Source organism: Phyllostomus discolor, chromosome 5, assembly GCF_004126475.2.
Source record: "Phyllostomus discolor isolate MPI-MPIP mPhyDis1 chromosome 5, mPhyDis1.pri.v3, whole genome shotgun sequence".
Classification (NCBI taxonomy): domain Eukaryota; kingdom Metazoa; phylum Chordata; class Mammalia; order Chiroptera; family Phyllostomidae; genus Phyllostomus; species Phyllostomus discolor.
The window spans coordinates 520,691-535,937 of record NC_040907.2 but is presented as its reverse complement, the minus strand read 5'-3'; the positions used below and the strand labels follow the sequence as shown (position 1 = coordinate 535,937).

The window sequence follows — 15,247 nt, the reverse complement described above, 5'->3', positions numbered from 1 at the left end:
CTCAGGGCCCACATTCCTTCCATCACCTGCAGCTGCGCCCCAAAGCCTCCCACCTCTCGGCATTCCCAGGCCCGCCTGCGTGGAGAGTCATGCCTGGCCTTGCGTCTGACGACTGTCCAGGCGACCCTTTTCACCGGCTTTGTCTGGTTTCTGCAAGCGTGTTCTGCCCACCGGACTGTCCCGGGTGCGTGTCCTCCCCTCCCCGGTCACTCCTGTGTCTGTGGCTGTCCGTGCCTTCACACACACACACACGCTCGCACCGCACTGAGGCTGAGGCAGGCCGCCTGCTCACGCCCACTGACACACAGGCACGCGCGGGCCTCAGGTGTCAGGCGTCCGCTACTGCGCGGAAGCACAGCTGCTCGTCTGAGCCCAGCAGTCTCCGTTTCTGCGTCTCAGCAGGGAAGCTGTCTGCCTCGGAGAGCTGAGGACGCCCTCGCACGACCCCAAATGTGGCTCCAATTTGAGGAAAAGTAAACACGGCGAGCAGAAAAAACCGTGCTGCCTGAGGAGTGTCGGCCACGTGGCACCGTGCTCGTGGCCTGTGCCCCACATGCTTCTCCCGACCCCAGGGGTTTGCTTGCTGTTGTGCACGCTCCCCTGGACGGCGCCCAGAGCGGCTGGTGGGCGGGGCGGACACGCACGGGGCTCTTTTGGCCGGTCCAGCCATGTGCTTCCTGGGCCTGGGAGGGACTCTGTCCACTGCTCCCCGGGGTCGGAGACACACTGACGAGGGTGTCATCACAGGCAGAGGTCCTCTTTGCTGCTTCTCCCTCCCAGAGATTTCACACTAAGGGCTTCGTCGTCTCCCCAGATGTGCACATGCCCTGGTGGGGGCCTCTTCGTTTTCTTAGTTTCTAAGGAAGCAAGCCCCAGCCTCCCAGTGGATCTGCCTGCTTCTCTCTGTGCTGGACGAGGAGCCAAGAGCAGACCGGGTTGTCAGCGGCTCGGCTGGCAGCCAAGGCATGAAACTGCCAACCTCACTGGCTGGGATTCTGAGCAATGGCCACGGGACCCGTGCCCAGATGTCCAGGCCGGGTCAGAAACTGTTGTAACTGGCAACATCTTTTGTTTGTCCGGGTGGGGTTTTTTGGTGTGTGTCCCCCCCGCCCCGCCCCAGTTTTCATTTGGGGAAAACTGGCGTCCAGCTGATCTGCTGTTTCTAGACTGTTCACTGCTGTCCCTGCTGCCTGTGAACCTGCCAGTCGAGGGAGCCGGCCAGGGCTCTCCCCGCCCCGGGAAGGGGCGGCGTTCTGCCGATAACCATCTGCGGCTGCATCAGAGCCAAGGAATCTTCGCCTCCTCCCAGCAGCGCCGTGGGGCCCACGGGCTGTGTCCTCCGCCCATGCCAGTATTTGTGTGACTGCGCCAGCGCGTGACACAAAACGGTTCTGTGAAGTGACCGAGTCACTGCCCCTTCGCTGTGGTAATACATGTATCCTGTGGGTGCCTCCTGTCCGAATAAAGCCACTTCTGGCAGTCACTCGGTGACTCCCGTTCTGCAAAAGTAAACTGATGGTGTGCCCTCGTTTTCTTCCTCGGGCGGTAAGCGCCGGTTCCGGGGTGAAAGCCTGGCCCGGGACAGCGAGCTGCGTAGAGGGAACCCGACCGTCCAGCGGGAAGGAGCCCCAACTGTCAGACCCGCGGGGGCGGGGGCGGGGCCTGCGCAACGGTGCTGCCCACCTGGCTGTCCCCTCCTGGAAACCATTTACTTATTTGCTCTAGGCAGAGGGGGACGGAGGTAGAAAGAGGAAGCGAAACGTGGATCGGCCGCCTCTCTCACGCCCCTGTCCGGGGCCGCACCGCAACCCGGGCCTGCGCCCTCCTCGGGAGTCGAACCCCCGGCGGCCTTCCGCTGGGGGATGACGCCCAGCCGACTGAGCCCCGCCGGGCAGGGCAGCCTCGCCTCCAAGGAGGAGCCGGGGCGCCGGTCCCGCGGGCCGAGCGGCGGGCTGCGAGGTCCCCGCGCCGCGACCGGTCTGGGGTGGCCCGAGCGCCGGGAGCTGAGGCGGGGCGGCGACACGCCCACCCGCCCGGGGCTCGCGGCGGAATTCGCCGCTGGGCGCCGAGCCCGGAAGTGACGCACAACGCACGCGCCAGTATCCTTTCTTCTCGGGGCCGGGCCCAGCTTCGAGCCGTGCCGACGTCATCACCCCGCGCCGACGCAGGAAGTAACGACGCTCCAGGCGCGCGCCGGGCGCTGTTTCTCCTCAGGCTCCGGGACCCGCGGCGGCGGCGGCGCAGGGGTGAGTGGCGGGCGGCCGCCTCGGCCGAGGCGCGTCTCCTCCGCCCCGTCTTGCCCGCGTGGGACTCGGGGTTGAGGGGCGGCGGGCCCCGACGCCGCGCGCGCCGACCGCTCGGACCCTCCCCGGCTGAGCGCGGCCGAGCCGCGGGAACCGGGGCCCGCGGCCGGGGGCGGAGACGCGGTGCTGCCGCCGGCCGTGCGCCCGCCGACCGCCGGCGCGGGGCGCCGGTTCTCTCGGCTTGCAGTGCTCGAACGCCAATGGGTGATGAAAAGGACTCCTGGAAAGTGAAGACCTTAGATGAGATCCTGCAGGAGAAGAAACGCCGCAAGGAGCAGGAGGAGAAGGCCGAGATCAAGCGCCTGAAGAACGTGAGCCGCGGGTCTCACGTGCGGGTTTTCCGGAGCGGAGACCAGTGCCTCCGCCCCGGGTGTCCCCGCTCGGACGGCGCGTCCTCCGCGGGGGCGGGGGCGGGGGCGGGGGCGTGGGGGGGGCGGCAGCGCAGCGCGAGTTGGGCTGGGAGCCGCCGTTCCGGCCTCTGGGGTCGGGAGGGGCGTTGACGGGCGCGGGGTTTGCACGGGGGCTCTCTGTGTTTCCGAGGGGTTAGGGGCCTGCAACGAGCCTTCCTAGAAACCCCCCGGAGCGCGCACGAACGTTTGCCCGGGGGCGCCGGCCGGGCGTCCCTGCCGGTCCGGGGTGGCGACGCGGCCCCGCGAGGGGGTGACGTCCTCTCGCCGCTCAGTCTGATGACAGGGACTCCAAGCGAGACTCCCTGGAGGAGGGGGAGCTGAGGGACCACCGCATGGAGATCACCATCCGGAACTCGCCCTACCGCCGCGAGGACTCCATGGAGGACAGGTGAGGGCGGGCGGGGGTCGCCTCGGAAGTGTGCTCCGGCGTGGAGCCAGGGGTCCGCGGCCCTCCTCCTCCTCCTCCTCCGAGAGACGGAGAGACGGGGCGGGGCGCGCGCGCGTGTTTCCTGCTTGTGGGGTCGCGCCTCCGTCGGGCTGCCCCGCGTGCATGCGCACGCACCCCCGCCGGGTGTTTGCCGGGGTCTGCGGGGGTCGGCGCAGTCACCATCCGAGTTCTCTGCTCGCGGGGAGCCCCAGCGCGGCCCCGTGGAGGCCCCGGCCGGTCTCTGTGCTTCCCCTCCGCGCAGGGGCCCGCGGCGAGCAGAAGGCCATCGTGCGCGCTCCCCCAGGGCTTCGGCCGTGCAGCTCCTTGGAACAGCGTTGATTAGAGCTGTGGGGCTTTTCGTTAAACAGCTTCATTGAGGCACGAGTGACAGGCCGCACGTGTTTACAACGTGCACGTGACACGGCTTTACACACATGTGACACTGTTGGTGCAGGCAAGATAACGCATGTGTGTGTCACCCCAGTTTTCTCAGGCGTTTTTGTTTCCTGCGCCACCGTGGTTCCCCCCCACCCACACACACTGTCCCCACGAGTGAGTGCTGGACCTCCAGTCCTGTCTTCAGTTTCGTGGTGAGCCGAGTCTCGTGAATGCTGGTTCGGACCCCGCTGTCCCCGAGACTGAAGCCCTGCGTCCTCCCGCTGGGGAGCGCCCGCCGCACCCCGACACCCCTGCGGGGCTCTCTCCCGCCCGACACGGCGCCGTGTGTCTCGTTGCAGAGGTGAGGAGGACGACTCCTTGGCCATCAAACCGCCCCAGCAGATGTCGCGGAAGGAGAAGGCCCACCACAGGAAGGACGAGAAGCGGAAAGAGAAGCGCCGGCACCGCAGCCACTCGGCGGAAGGCGGTACGGGAGCCCGCCTCTGCCCTGTCCTGCCCCCAGGCCTCCCTGCCCCCGGGTCTCGGTCTGCCGCCTTCTCCGGGATCGGTGGGAAAGGACAGGAAGTGAGGTTTTAGCTAAAAGCTCAGCTTTAGTGTGCAGCATCCCGAGCAGCTGTTCCCCTTGCACGCTGGTTTCTCCTGCCGTGGCGTCGGCTCGGGGCAGGGAGAGTCCCCGTCCCTCCCCGGGGTGGGGGTCGCACGCTTCAGTGCTGACGCGCTCTACGCATGGTGGACCGGGTGCTGCTCCCCGGGGCCGCTGGAGCCTGGGGAGGCTGGGTGGCCTGGCCTGGCCTGGCTTTAGGGCACACGGAGGAGCCCACGCAAAGGAGCCAGACCTTGTCTCCTGTTCTTGATGAAGGGCGAGTTCTCAAAACTCACGAGAGGAACACCCGAGCACAGCTCGCCACAGGGACCTTTAAAGGTGCAACACCACACTCGCACCGCCTAGCGATAACCCCGTTTTGTGTCGGTTTCCTAATCGGAGGCTCACTGCTGTTGTTCTAGGTCTTTGTTTTTTTCTCCATGAAACCACAGCTGTTTCTCTAAATCGTTAATTAGACACTTGTCCTTTGCGGGAGGCCTCCCAGTTAAGTGTGTGCGCGTCTGCCCTGCCTGACGCGTGTCCTCCTCGCCAGGCAAGCATGCCAGAGCCAAGGAGAAGGAGCGGGAGCACGAGCGCCGGAAGCGGCACCGGGAGGAGCAGGACAAGGCGCGCCGCGAGTGGGAGCGGCAGAAGCGGCGGGAGATGGCCCGGGAGCACTCCAGGAGGGAGAGGTGAGGGTGGCCGTCGGGGGCTCCGAGCGCACGTGGCGCGGCCAAGGTGCAGGAGGGGCTCTCCGCAGGGTGGTCCCGGAGGCAGGGCGCTGTCACTGCGTTTGGGACCCGGAATCGGGCGTGAACCGAGCGAGAGGAAAGAGTGAGGGGAACGGAAATCTGCGTTTCCACCTCTTCCCCGCGGAGGCCGGTGGGCAAGCCCCTCAGCAGCCAGACCGAGCAGAGCCCGACTCAGGCCAGAGACCCTGTGTGGGTGCGCCACGGGCCTGAAGGGGGCTCCCGGCTGGGGTGCCGGGGGCCGGGCTTGGGGGTTCAGACGCAGCTGACGACAGCTGAAGAGGGGGAGCGGGTGCCTCTGGCCTGGGCTCCCAAGGGTGGTGCGGGAAGCGCCCCGTGGCAGGACATGCAGCGCTGCGTGTGCTCAGGCCGCGGTGAGGGGGGCGCGTCCAGGAGACGGTCGGCCTGGCCCCCGCGTGCAGATGCTGGTGCCGGGCTCGGGGGGGTCTGGTGGAGACGGGGGGTCAGCATCTCTTCCCTCGGCACACGTTTCTGAGTTCTGCTCCAGGCCAGGGCGACTAAGGAGACTCGGTGTTAGAGTTCTCGGGGTCGCAGCGGAAGTAGGCCGGTTCTTTCCGGCAAGCGGATAAGGAAAAGTGACAAAGGAAACCCCAGAGGCCTTGAGGACAGGCCTGGAGCTGGGAGACCGGGCTCTTGGGCCTTTGTTTGCAGGTGCCTCTTGGTGGGCTCCGGTTCCCAGGAGAGGGAGTCTGGTCTCTGTGGTCCAGGGTGAGGGGACACAGACTTGGGGGGACAGCAGGCCCCCCAGTGTGTGGAGGTCATCTGCACAGAGAGCCTGGGAGGCGGCCTACTGGGAGGGAGGTGCTTACGTGGCCCGTGGCCAGGACTGCCCGAGACGGGCCTCTGAGGAAGCTGTGTGAGCCTTGGCTCTTGTGCCGCAGAGGGTGCGGGGGAGCTGAGGCCACCGGGAGGCGCACACTGCCCCCACGGTGTCTGGGTGTGCAACCAGCGTGTGAAGCATGCGTGTCTGCCCCGTTGCACTGCGTGTCCGGTGTGCGCTGGCCGTACAGCCGTGGGACCCCCGGGCACTGGGCTTGACAGTGGGAAGGGGCGCGGGAAACAGGCAGCACCGGCCACACCCCGCGAGGGGCACGCTTAGCCCAGCTGGCCGTTACACAGCAGCGACAGGGAGGGAGGGAAGACTAGAATCTGTAGTTGCTACGTTACTTAAGATGTCCAGTTTTCAACAAAAAGTACCAAGATGTACAAAGAACTGAGAAGGCAGGACTCCCGTTGCGGGGGCGGGGGCACCGGCGGGAAGTGGGCGCCCCCGTTTCAGGAAAGGTCTGGCTTCAGAAGAGACCTGGGAGCCGGGGGTTGAAGGTGGAGCGACAGAAACCGTGCCTTCCGGAGAACGGAGAGCAGAGAGGCCGGAGGAAAACGAGCAGATCTGCAGGACGGGCGGCATCCACGTGGCAGCAGCCCAGGAGAGAAGGGGCGGGGGCACAGAAACACTTAGGAAATCACGGCTGGCCCAGCGCGGCTCACGCAGCTGGGCGTCATCCTCCCGACGGAAGGCCACAGTGCCGGCTCCCGGGCAGGGCCGGGCCTGGGTCTCGGGTTCAGTCGGGGCAAATGGGGGGGGCGGGGCACCCCGTCACTGCTTCTCTCCACATCCCTGTTTGTTTCCCGCCCTTCCCCTCCTGCTGAAGTAAAAACTAAAAAGTAAAATAATGACTGAAAACTTCCCAAAGTTGCTGAACAACAGCTGCGTTTGAAAAAAGCTAAACCTCAAGGACAGAGGGACAAAGGCACATCCGAGTCAGTCTGTAAAGGCCAAAGGGAAGACCTCAGAGGGCAGCGAGGAGGGGCAGGCTGCCCGTGAGAGGAGGGGCTGCCCTCCGCGGCCAGCAGTCGTGTGTCCGGCGGAACTAGTTTCCAGAGTGAGCGCGGACTGCAGGGGCCCGCGGTCCAGGCCCTTCAGCGGAGCGGGGGTGACGCCGGACGGTCGGGTCTGCAGGGAGAAAAGCAGCGCTGGGAATGGTGAAGCGGGTTCCCGCAGGAGAGCCTGCAGGCACGTTTGTTTCTCCGTGCCCCGTGCCCCGTGCCCCCTCCAGCAGACACAGGGCTGTGGGAGACGGACCACGTGGACACGGTCGCTGTGCAGGCTGCAGGGAGGCGCGGGGGAGGGGCTGCCTCTGCGTTTCAGGGGGTGAACTTTGAGTGAGTGCTGGGCTGCAGGCCGTGACCCCTAGAGCAGACACGGAGAGTGTGAGCAGAGAAGTGAGGCGCCTCCTGGCGGCGCCTGTTTGCACCCCAAACGGGCAGACACAGAGGAACAAACAGAAGACATAGAGCAGCAGAAACCACGAGTCCAGCCGTCCCCGTGGTCACGTCAGCAGCGAGATGGTCGCTGTGCCCCAGGCGAGGGCGGGACTGTCAGGGGTGAGACCCAGCCGTGCACCGCCTGTGCACAGAGCATCTGCGTGTCGGGCGGAAAGGGGCCACACGTGAGGACGGGGCGGGTGTGCCGTGCCGTGCAGGCGGCAGCCGCAGAGCTCGCGTGGCTGCCCTCACGTCGGAGCGGGCGCCGAGACTCGTCGCCACACTTAGGGCTCCGTCACAAGAAGCCGAGCACGTCAGAAAGGACCGGGACCAGTGCACGTCCGCCTGCTCTGCAGGAGTCCAGGACACGTGGAGCAAGAGCAGTAGCTGATCGTCACTGGAGACGTCCACAGCCCTCGGCAGGAGAGAGACCAGCCAGGTCGCAGGGAACCTGGAAAGGACTGTCAGCCAGCGCCATCTGACGAGCTGCCGTGCCGCCCACGGCTGCAGGACACACTCCTCCAGACAGTCTCCGGCGAAGGTGTGCGCCGGCCGTGCGGCCAGGCTGGAGTTCCGGAGAGTCGAAATCGTACACTCTGTGCCCGCCCTCTGAGCACCAAAGACTTAAGCTGGAAATCAGGAATAGGGAGAAACCCCAGGAAGCCCCCAGAAGTTTGAGAAGTCCGACCGCCAGTTCTGAATAACCCGTGGCCCGAGGAGAACGCCGTGAGGAAACGGAGGGAGTCCTGAAGTGAGGGGGAACAGAAGTGCCGCCAGGACGTGGGGGCGCGGCCGCGGTGGTGGAGAGTGCAGTGGGCACGGGGTCCGGCGGGGAGGTGCCAGGTCAGCCGCCCCGAGCAGCGGCAGGAAGGTGGAGAGAACCCCAAGCAGACGGGCGGCAGCCACGGCTGCTGAGGGAGGGGCTGTCCGCGGCGCGCAGGCTCGCGGGAGCAGGAGCGGGCGGCGCCGGTGAGGGGCGTCCTGTCCTGCGGCGGTCTGCTGGCGGCTTCACAAGAGGAGGGGGGAGGGGCAGGCAGATGTGCCGGCGTGGCGTCTCTCCTACGCATTCGTCGGCTGGTTCTTGTGCGGGCTCTGACTGAGGGCTGAACCCTCAACCTTGGGGCGAGGGCACGGCCCTGCAGCCCGCTGAGCTGCCTGGCCGCGTGGTCGCGGGAAGGTGTCACAACTGGCTGCCGTGGTGGCTGCACAGTTTCCCACGTTTGTGGGAATCATCGCAATCAATGATTAAATGTTACACGTAAAGCGAACCGCAGCTGCGTCTCTAGCTAGCTCGGACTTGCACCTACGGGCCTGCGTGTAGGCTGCAGGGCCCTCCGCCCGCCTGCCCCTCGGGGTGACGTCTGTGAGGGGTTTGGGGCGCAGCCGCCAGGCCGGTCATTCTCGCCGTTGGGCTCCTGGGCGTCCCCCCAGGGGTACGAGGACTCTTCTGTCTTCCTGCGTCCGCGTGCCAGGCTGTGTGACGGGCGGGGGGCTGTGGCAGTCACCTGCGGGCGGGTCTCGCTCTTCGCCCACCTCGAGGCGCCGCGACCCGCACGCCTCGGTCACCGGTGTTTCCTGCACTGACGCGGTCTCACACGCGTCCCACTGCGGCCGTGGGGACGTGCCCGGCAGGCCGGTGGACCCGGACGGTGCTGCAGTGTGTGCCTGGGCGGCCCTCGGGGCGGTGGGGGGGGCCGCTGCTCGCACGGGCTGTCCGCTCGGCCGGGCTCCTGGGGGGCGGCCCCCCGGGGTGTGCCCCCTCGTGGGTCCTGCCTCTGAAGAGCCCTCTGTGGGCCGCACGACCGGGAAAGGCGATTTACTCACAAGTTCGAGGGAAGGCGCTGGGGGTCGCCAGGAAGTGACCTCTCCGTGGGTGCGGGGAAGACGTGCGGGTGCCCCCCGCAGGGACCGCCTGGAGCAGCTGGAGCGGAAGCGGGAACGGGAGCGCAAGCTGCGGGAGCAGCAGAAGGAGCAGCGGGAGCAGAAGGAACGCGAGCGGCGGGCAGAGGAGCGGCGCAAGGAGCGGGAGGCGCGGCGGGAAGGTGCGCCGGCCGGGCCAGGGGGGCCCCGGAGGCGGGGCAGCTGCACCCAAGGGCCCACAGGGCCGGGGCCATCCCGGGCCGGGCGCGTGACAGCCACATCCGTGTCCTGTGAGCCTGCTGCCCGTGGGGGTGGGGGTGGACGGGCTTGAGGAGCTGGTCCCAGGCCCTTCTTTTTGACCCGCAGTGGTGGTCCGGAGGGTCCGCCTGGTCCTCAGGGTGGGTCCGCAGCCTCCAGTTCCCAGCGTTCCACCCTGGGTCCTGCTGGTGGGTGGGCGGGCGGGCGGGCGGGGTCCTGCCTGCCCCGGGCACTGGAGGGCCCTGCCCTGCGGGGAGGGGAGTGGACGGGAGGGGACGAGAGGGCTCTGCCCTGCGGGGAGGGCAGCGCTGTCAGCGCCGCGTCCTCCTATGCCCGGGCTGCAGTCTCCGCCCACCACCGGACCGTGCGGGAGGACTACGGCGACAAAGCGAAGGCCAGCCACTGGGGCCGCAGTCCGCCCCGGCCGCCCCGGGAGAGGTTCGAGCTGGGAGACGGCCGGAAGCCAGGTAGGGCTGGGCTGCACCTGCTGGGCTGCTGGGCTGGGGTTCGTTGTGGGGATTCTGAAAACACGCCCCAGGCTCACCTGGGCGGCTCGCTTTGTCAGCGAAAGAGGAGAAGGCGGAGGAGCGAGACCTGCTGTCTGACCTGCAGGACGTCAGTGACAGCGAGCGGAAAACCAGCTCGGCCGAGTCCTCCTCAGGTAGCCGTGCCTGTGCCCGCCCCCGCCGCTGCTCTGGGGGTGACGGGGGGGGGGGGGGCAGGGCTCACGTCCCGCTGTCTCCTCCGAAAGCGGAGTCAGGGTCCGGGTCGGAGGAGGAGGAGGAAGAGGAGGAGGAAGAGGAGGGGAGCAGCAGTGAAGAATCGGAAGAGGAGGAGGAGGAGGAAGAAGAGGAGGAAGAGGAGGAGGAGGAGACGGGGAGCAACTCGGAGGATGCGTCGGGACAGTCGGCTGGTGAGAAGGGCCCGGGGTGTGGCCGTGGGCGTTTCTCGCCGCTTTACCTCGTCGTTTCGCTGTTGGTCGCGAAGAGCGAGCAAGCGACTTGCCGTTCCCTCACGGGTGCGCTCGTTGGCCCGCTCCGGTGCGCGCCCCCGCCTCGGCGTGTCGGGGCGATGCTCTGGCCCCCTGAGCCATCTGGCCGGGGCGTGCAACGGGGCGTTTGCATCCAGCCTTGGGAACTACAGACAGATAACCAGAAGTCTGGTTTCGTAAGGCTCACGAGCTGAAAGAACCTTGCTCCTGGGTCTCCCCGGAGACTGGTGGAGGGAGCAGACCCCGGGGCGTGTACAGGGTGCTACCTGGCTGGCGGCAGCCGGCCGACGCCTGCGCTGTCTTGCAGAGGAGGTGAGCGAGGAGGAGATGAGCGAAGACGAAGAACACGAGACCGAGAACCACATCCTCGTGGGTGAGGGGCCCCCCGTGCTGGTCTGCATTCTCCGCGTCTGGCCCTGGGGGCGGTGCCACTGGGTGAAGCCGAGAGCGTGGCCGTGGCAGTCACGGAAACATACTCCTCTCCATGCCGTGTGGGGCCGGAGAGACCACAGGGCGCTCCCGTCCTGGCCGTGTCCCGGGACCGAGCTGGCCGGCTGAGACCTGGGCACCACCCTGAGCACCACGCTGGGCCAGCGGGAGCCCGGCACCCCCCAGCGGGGACAGTGCTAACTGAATGCCACTCCGAGTGTCCCCGGGGCCTGGAGGGGAGGCGGGGCACCACCCACCCTGGCCCGGCCTCGGGGTGAGGGGACGGCGAACAGCAGCTCGGGTCCGAGCCCTGGGCCAGAGTCCCCAGGCCCCACATCTGGGCGGTGGCCCCTGGTGGTCATGGCCCAGCCGGGGAGCCCCAAGGCCCCAGCTCCCTCTGTCCAGGGCAGCAGTTCGAGTGTCACTGTCGTCACTGTGGGGTGGCTTCTTCGTGCCCTTGGTGTCCCCGCCCCCAGAGCAGGATGGGGCTGGTGGCAGTGGTTCAGCCCTGGTCCCATGATGGGCTGTAAACTTGGCAGTTCCAGAGTCACGCTTTGACCGCGACTCCGGGGAGAGCGAAGAGGGGGAGGAGGAGGCGGGCGAGGCCACCCCGCAGAGCAGCGCCCTGACCGAGGGGGAGTTCGTGCCCGAGTCCCCGGCCCTGTCGCCCATCGAGCTCAAGCAGGAGCTGCCCAAGTACCTGCCCGCCCTGCAGGTGAGGCGCTTGCCACCCCAGCCGGCTCTGCCTTGCTGGTTTCAACCAGCCCGTGGCTGGGAGCAGAAGCTGGGTGCTGGGCGGGGGCTGCCACCTGAGGGCAGCAAAGGCTGCTGTGAAGGGCTTGGCCACCGGCCCGCCTCGTGTCCGTGGGCGAGGTCCAGCCACAGAGCCCATGGGGGCCCCACGTGTGGAAGGCAGGCAGGCTGGTGAGTGGCTAGCCTGGTGGTCCCTCCTGCTGCGGCCCCCCCCAGGGCTGCCCGGGGTCCTGGGCCATGGTGGGCACCCACACGTGCTTTCTTCCTGGGACACCAGTAGTGGGGACGCTGCAGGGGCCTCGGGGGGGAGTGGGTCCTGAGAGGAGTGAGTGCCCTACGGTCCCCTGGCCTTCTGTGGCTGGTGGCTGTGCCTGGGGCCCCCTGAGGCCTGCTGGCCCCACCCTGGGCGCTGGGGGCATGGGGCTCCCCCTGGCCGTCACAGTGTGCCTGAGCTGTCCTGGCTCCGTAGCAGGTCTGCCGGATGGGGCTTCTTGGCGGTGTGCCCTGGCCCCAGGCCACGTGGAGGCGACGGCAGCCCAGCCCTGCACGCTGGCCCCAGGGCCCTGGGTGGGCCGCTCCAGTCCGGCAGGGTGCATACAGAGGCAGGGCCTGGGGGCTTGCTGGTGGGGGGCTGCTCCCGTCCTCCGTTCCTTCCGGACACACAGGGCGGGCCCGGCAGGGAGGACGTGCCTGGGACCTCGCCCACGCTGGCTGTGTGTCACCCCGGAGGGGCAGCTCTCACTGCAGAAGGCAGAGACGGGAGCCCCTGCCGCCGCCGCCCCCCCCCCCGTCCCTCCTGCGCTGTGGGGGGAGGGGCGTGTGCCCCGCTGCCGCCCCTCACGCCCCCGCCCCCCCCCCCCCCCCCCCCGCGCCTCCCCAGGGCTGTCGCAGCGTGGAGGAGTTCCAGTGCCTGAACCGGATCGAGGAGGGCACCTACGGTGTGGTCTACAGGGCCAAGGACAAGAAGACAGGTGGGCGGGCCTCGGGGGGCCCCGTGCTGGTTCGCGGAGGGCGGGGGGGTTTCCCGCCGGTGTCCTGTCCACGCACAGGGCAGAGGGATCCGAGCCCCCGCCTCAGGCCAGGGGGCCCACCGCCCCTGCCGGCCTACCCAGCATCAGGCAGGCTCAGGTGACGCCTCAGAGCATTGCCTTGGGCACCTCCAGGGGTCAGAGCTCCTGACCCAGAGACTCGGCTGTGAGGTTGAAGGGACGTCACCTGCTGTCACTGGGGGAGGGGGAGTCGGCCAGGCAAGGGCCCAGGAGCTGCTAGGGCACCAGCCGTGAGTGACGGCCCCCCCAAGCCCCCCGCGTGCGCCCCTGGGCCTTAGACAGCGGCGAGGTCGTGTGAGCCGCGCGCCCCGGTCCTGGCAAGGACGCGAGCGCAGTGGGCAGCTCTCCCCGGCAGCTCTGCAGGACAGCTGGCCCGGACGCGCTGCACTCCCGGTGGCCGGGGTCGGGGCTGCTCAGCGCCCAGGTCTGCGAGCTCCCGGGCCCAGCGATGCCCAGCACGGCCCGGTTAGCCGCGCTCGGGGAGGTGGGCGGCTCAGCCCCGCCTCTGCACCGCCTGCAGACGAGATCGTGGCTCTGAAGCGCCTGAAGATGGAGAAGGAGAAGGAAGGCTTCCCCATCACGTCGCTGCGGGAGATTAACACCATCCTCAAGGCGCAGCACCCCAACATCGTGACCGTCAGGGTAGGCGGCCCCCCGGGCGCCCCAGGAGGGTCAGGCCTTCCCCAGTCGGCGCGGGAACGAGGTCTGGCCTCCGGAGAGGCCGGGCCCCTCAGACTCGGCCCTCTCGGTCGGTGCCCGCTGTCCCCAGCGGCTGCCCTGGGGTGTCGGGGTGCCGGGGATGCAGGCGCCTGGGCGGGAACGGGGGCCCAGGTACCCACTGGCCTCCCGCTCCCCAGGAGATCGTGGTGGGCAGCAACATGGACAAGATCTACATCGTGATGAACTACGTGGAGCACGACCTCAAGAGCCTCATGGAGACCATGAAGCAGCCTTTCCTGCCAGGTGGGCCGGGCAGCCCGGCGGCGTCCCTGGGGGCGGCGGGATCCCCGTGGGCGCGCACGCTGTGCAGGGGCGGGTGCCTGTGGGTGCACGTTCCCGCGGTGACGGTGCGGTGCCCCGCCCCCCGCCCCCAGGGGAGGTGAAGACCCTGATGATCCAGCTGCTGTGCGGCGTGAAGCACCTGCACGACAACTGGATCCTACACCGCGACCTCAAGACCTCCAACCTGCTGCTGAGCCACGCCGGCATCCTCAAGGTGAGCCTCGGCCTGCCACGGGGGGGCGCGCCCGGCCCCCCGCCCCGCCCGCTCACCCTGTGCTGTCCCCGCAGGTGGGCGACTTCGGGCTGGCCCGGGAGTACGGGTCCCCTCTGAAGGCCTACACGCCGGTCGTGGTGACCCTGTGGTACCGCGCCCCGGAGCTGCTCCTGGGGGCCAAGGTGAGTCCCCGGCCGGGTGGGGGGCCCCCCCGGGCGCCCGGCCCCGCCCGCCCCTGAGCCTGCGCCCGCCCCCACCCCCAGGAGTACTCCACGGCCGTGGACATGTGGTCCGTGGGCTGCATCTTCGGGGAGCTGCTGACGCAGAAGCCGCTGTTCCCGGGGAAGTCGGAGATCGATCAGATCAACAAAGTGTTTAAGGTGGGTCGGGGCGCCCCCGGTGGGGGGGGTGTGCCGGGCGGGGTGGTTCTGAGTGCCCCCTCTCTCAGGACCTAGGGACCCCCAGCGAGAAGATCTGGCCGGGCTACAACGAGCTCCCCGCCGTGAAGAAGATGACCTTCACCGAGTACCCCTACAACAACCTGCGCAAGCGCTTCGGGGCCCTGCTCTCCGACCAGGGCTTCGACCTCATGAACAAGTGAGCCTGGTGTGCGCACGCGCGCTGTGGGCCCCGCCCCCACCCCCGCAGGGGACTCCACCGGCCCTGTTCCCCCAGGTTCCTGACCTACTTCCCGGGGCGGAGAGTCAGCGCGGAGGACGGCCTCAAGCACGAGTACTTCCGGGAGACCCCCCTCCCCATCGAACCCTCGATGTTCCCCACGTGGCCCGCCAAGAGCGAGCAGCAGAGGGTGAAGCGCGGCACCAGCCCGCGGCCCCCTGAGGGGGGCCTGGGCTACAGCCAGCTGGTGAGGGGCAGGCCGGCGCCGGGGGGCGGGCCGGGGGGCCCTGGGGTGGGGCCGGCCCGGCCGGGCCCCACGGTACTGCTTGCTTCCCAGGGCGACGACGACCTGAAGGAGACCGGCTTCCACCTCACCACCACCAACCAGGGGGCCTCGGCGGCCGGCCCCGGCTTCAGCCTCAAGTTCTGAGCTCCTCGCGGGCCCCGCACCGACCCCGGGGACCCCGGTTCCGCGCGGACCAGGGCGGGGGGAGCTGGAGGCGCTGCCCCGGTCCAGATCCAACCGGAGCAGCTGCTGCCCCCGCTGCTGTGAATAGTGACTCGAGTCTCAGACTGCTGGTCGTGTTTTCCATGTTTCGTTTGTATTTTATCTTGGCTTGTAAATTTGTAGAATTAAATCTTATTTCTTTGTGGAAGAAAAAGCTGTTTTTCTCAGACCCGCCCCAAGAGGCAGGATGTCAGCCTGTGCGCCCTCCCGAGGGCTCTGCGGGTCGGGGAGCGGCGGTGGTTCACGGCAGTGGGAGGGGAGTTTGCACCCCGGCACCTCCGGCCGCCCCAGGCCCCAGAGCTGGGTGTGTGAGCTCAGCTGCGGGCTTCCTTCGAGGCTGTGCCGCCGCGGAGATGGACTCGGAAGCTCGGCGCGTCCTTCCCCTCCCCCCCTGGGCGTGGTCAGGGC

The 15,247-nt window shown here is 68.4% G+C and overlaps 1 protein-coding gene across 1 annotated transcript; it reads left to right on the top strand.

The window, feature by feature from the left end:
- Positions 1–2,120: 2,120 nt before the first annotated feature.
- On the top strand, positions 2,121–14,993 carry CDK11A (cyclin dependent kinase 11A). The gene is made up of 20 exons (XM_028513450.2): positions 2,121–2,246; positions 2,491–2,614; positions 2,986–3,101; positions 3,878–4,005; positions 4,676–4,814; positions 9,063–9,199; positions 9,620–9,742; positions 9,841–9,936; positions 10,027–10,188; positions 10,574–10,639; positions 11,235–11,410; positions 12,329–12,419; positions 13,018–13,139; positions 13,355–13,460; positions 13,592–13,713; positions 13,788–13,895; positions 13,977–14,093; positions 14,162–14,310; positions 14,389–14,578; positions 14,669–14,993. Exons 2-20 carry the CDS (start codon positions 2,504–2,506, stop codon positions 14,759–14,761), a joined length of 2,352 nt encoding a protein of 783 aa, XP_028369251.1. The 5' UTR covers positions 2,121–2,246; positions 2,491–2,503; the 3' UTR covers positions 14,762–14,993.
- Positions 14,994–15,247: the final 254 nt, after the last annotated feature.

What these genes read in the sequence shown, in the direction of transcription:
- CDK11A (XM_028513450.2), top strand. Translation starts at nt 2,504, where the DNA reads ATGGGTGATGAAAAGGACTCCTGGAAAGTGAAGACCTTAGATGAGATC. An exon ending in GAGGACTCCATGGAGGACAG is followed by an intron (nt 3,102 to 3,877) that starts GTGAGGGCGGGC and finishes GTCTCGTTGCAG; the next exon opens with AGGTGAGGAGGACGACTCCT. An exon ending in GAGCACTCCAGGAGGGAGAG is followed by an intron (nt 4,815 to 9,062) that starts GTGAGGGTGGCC and finishes TGCCCCCCGCAG; the next exon opens with GGACCGCCTGGAGCAGCTGG.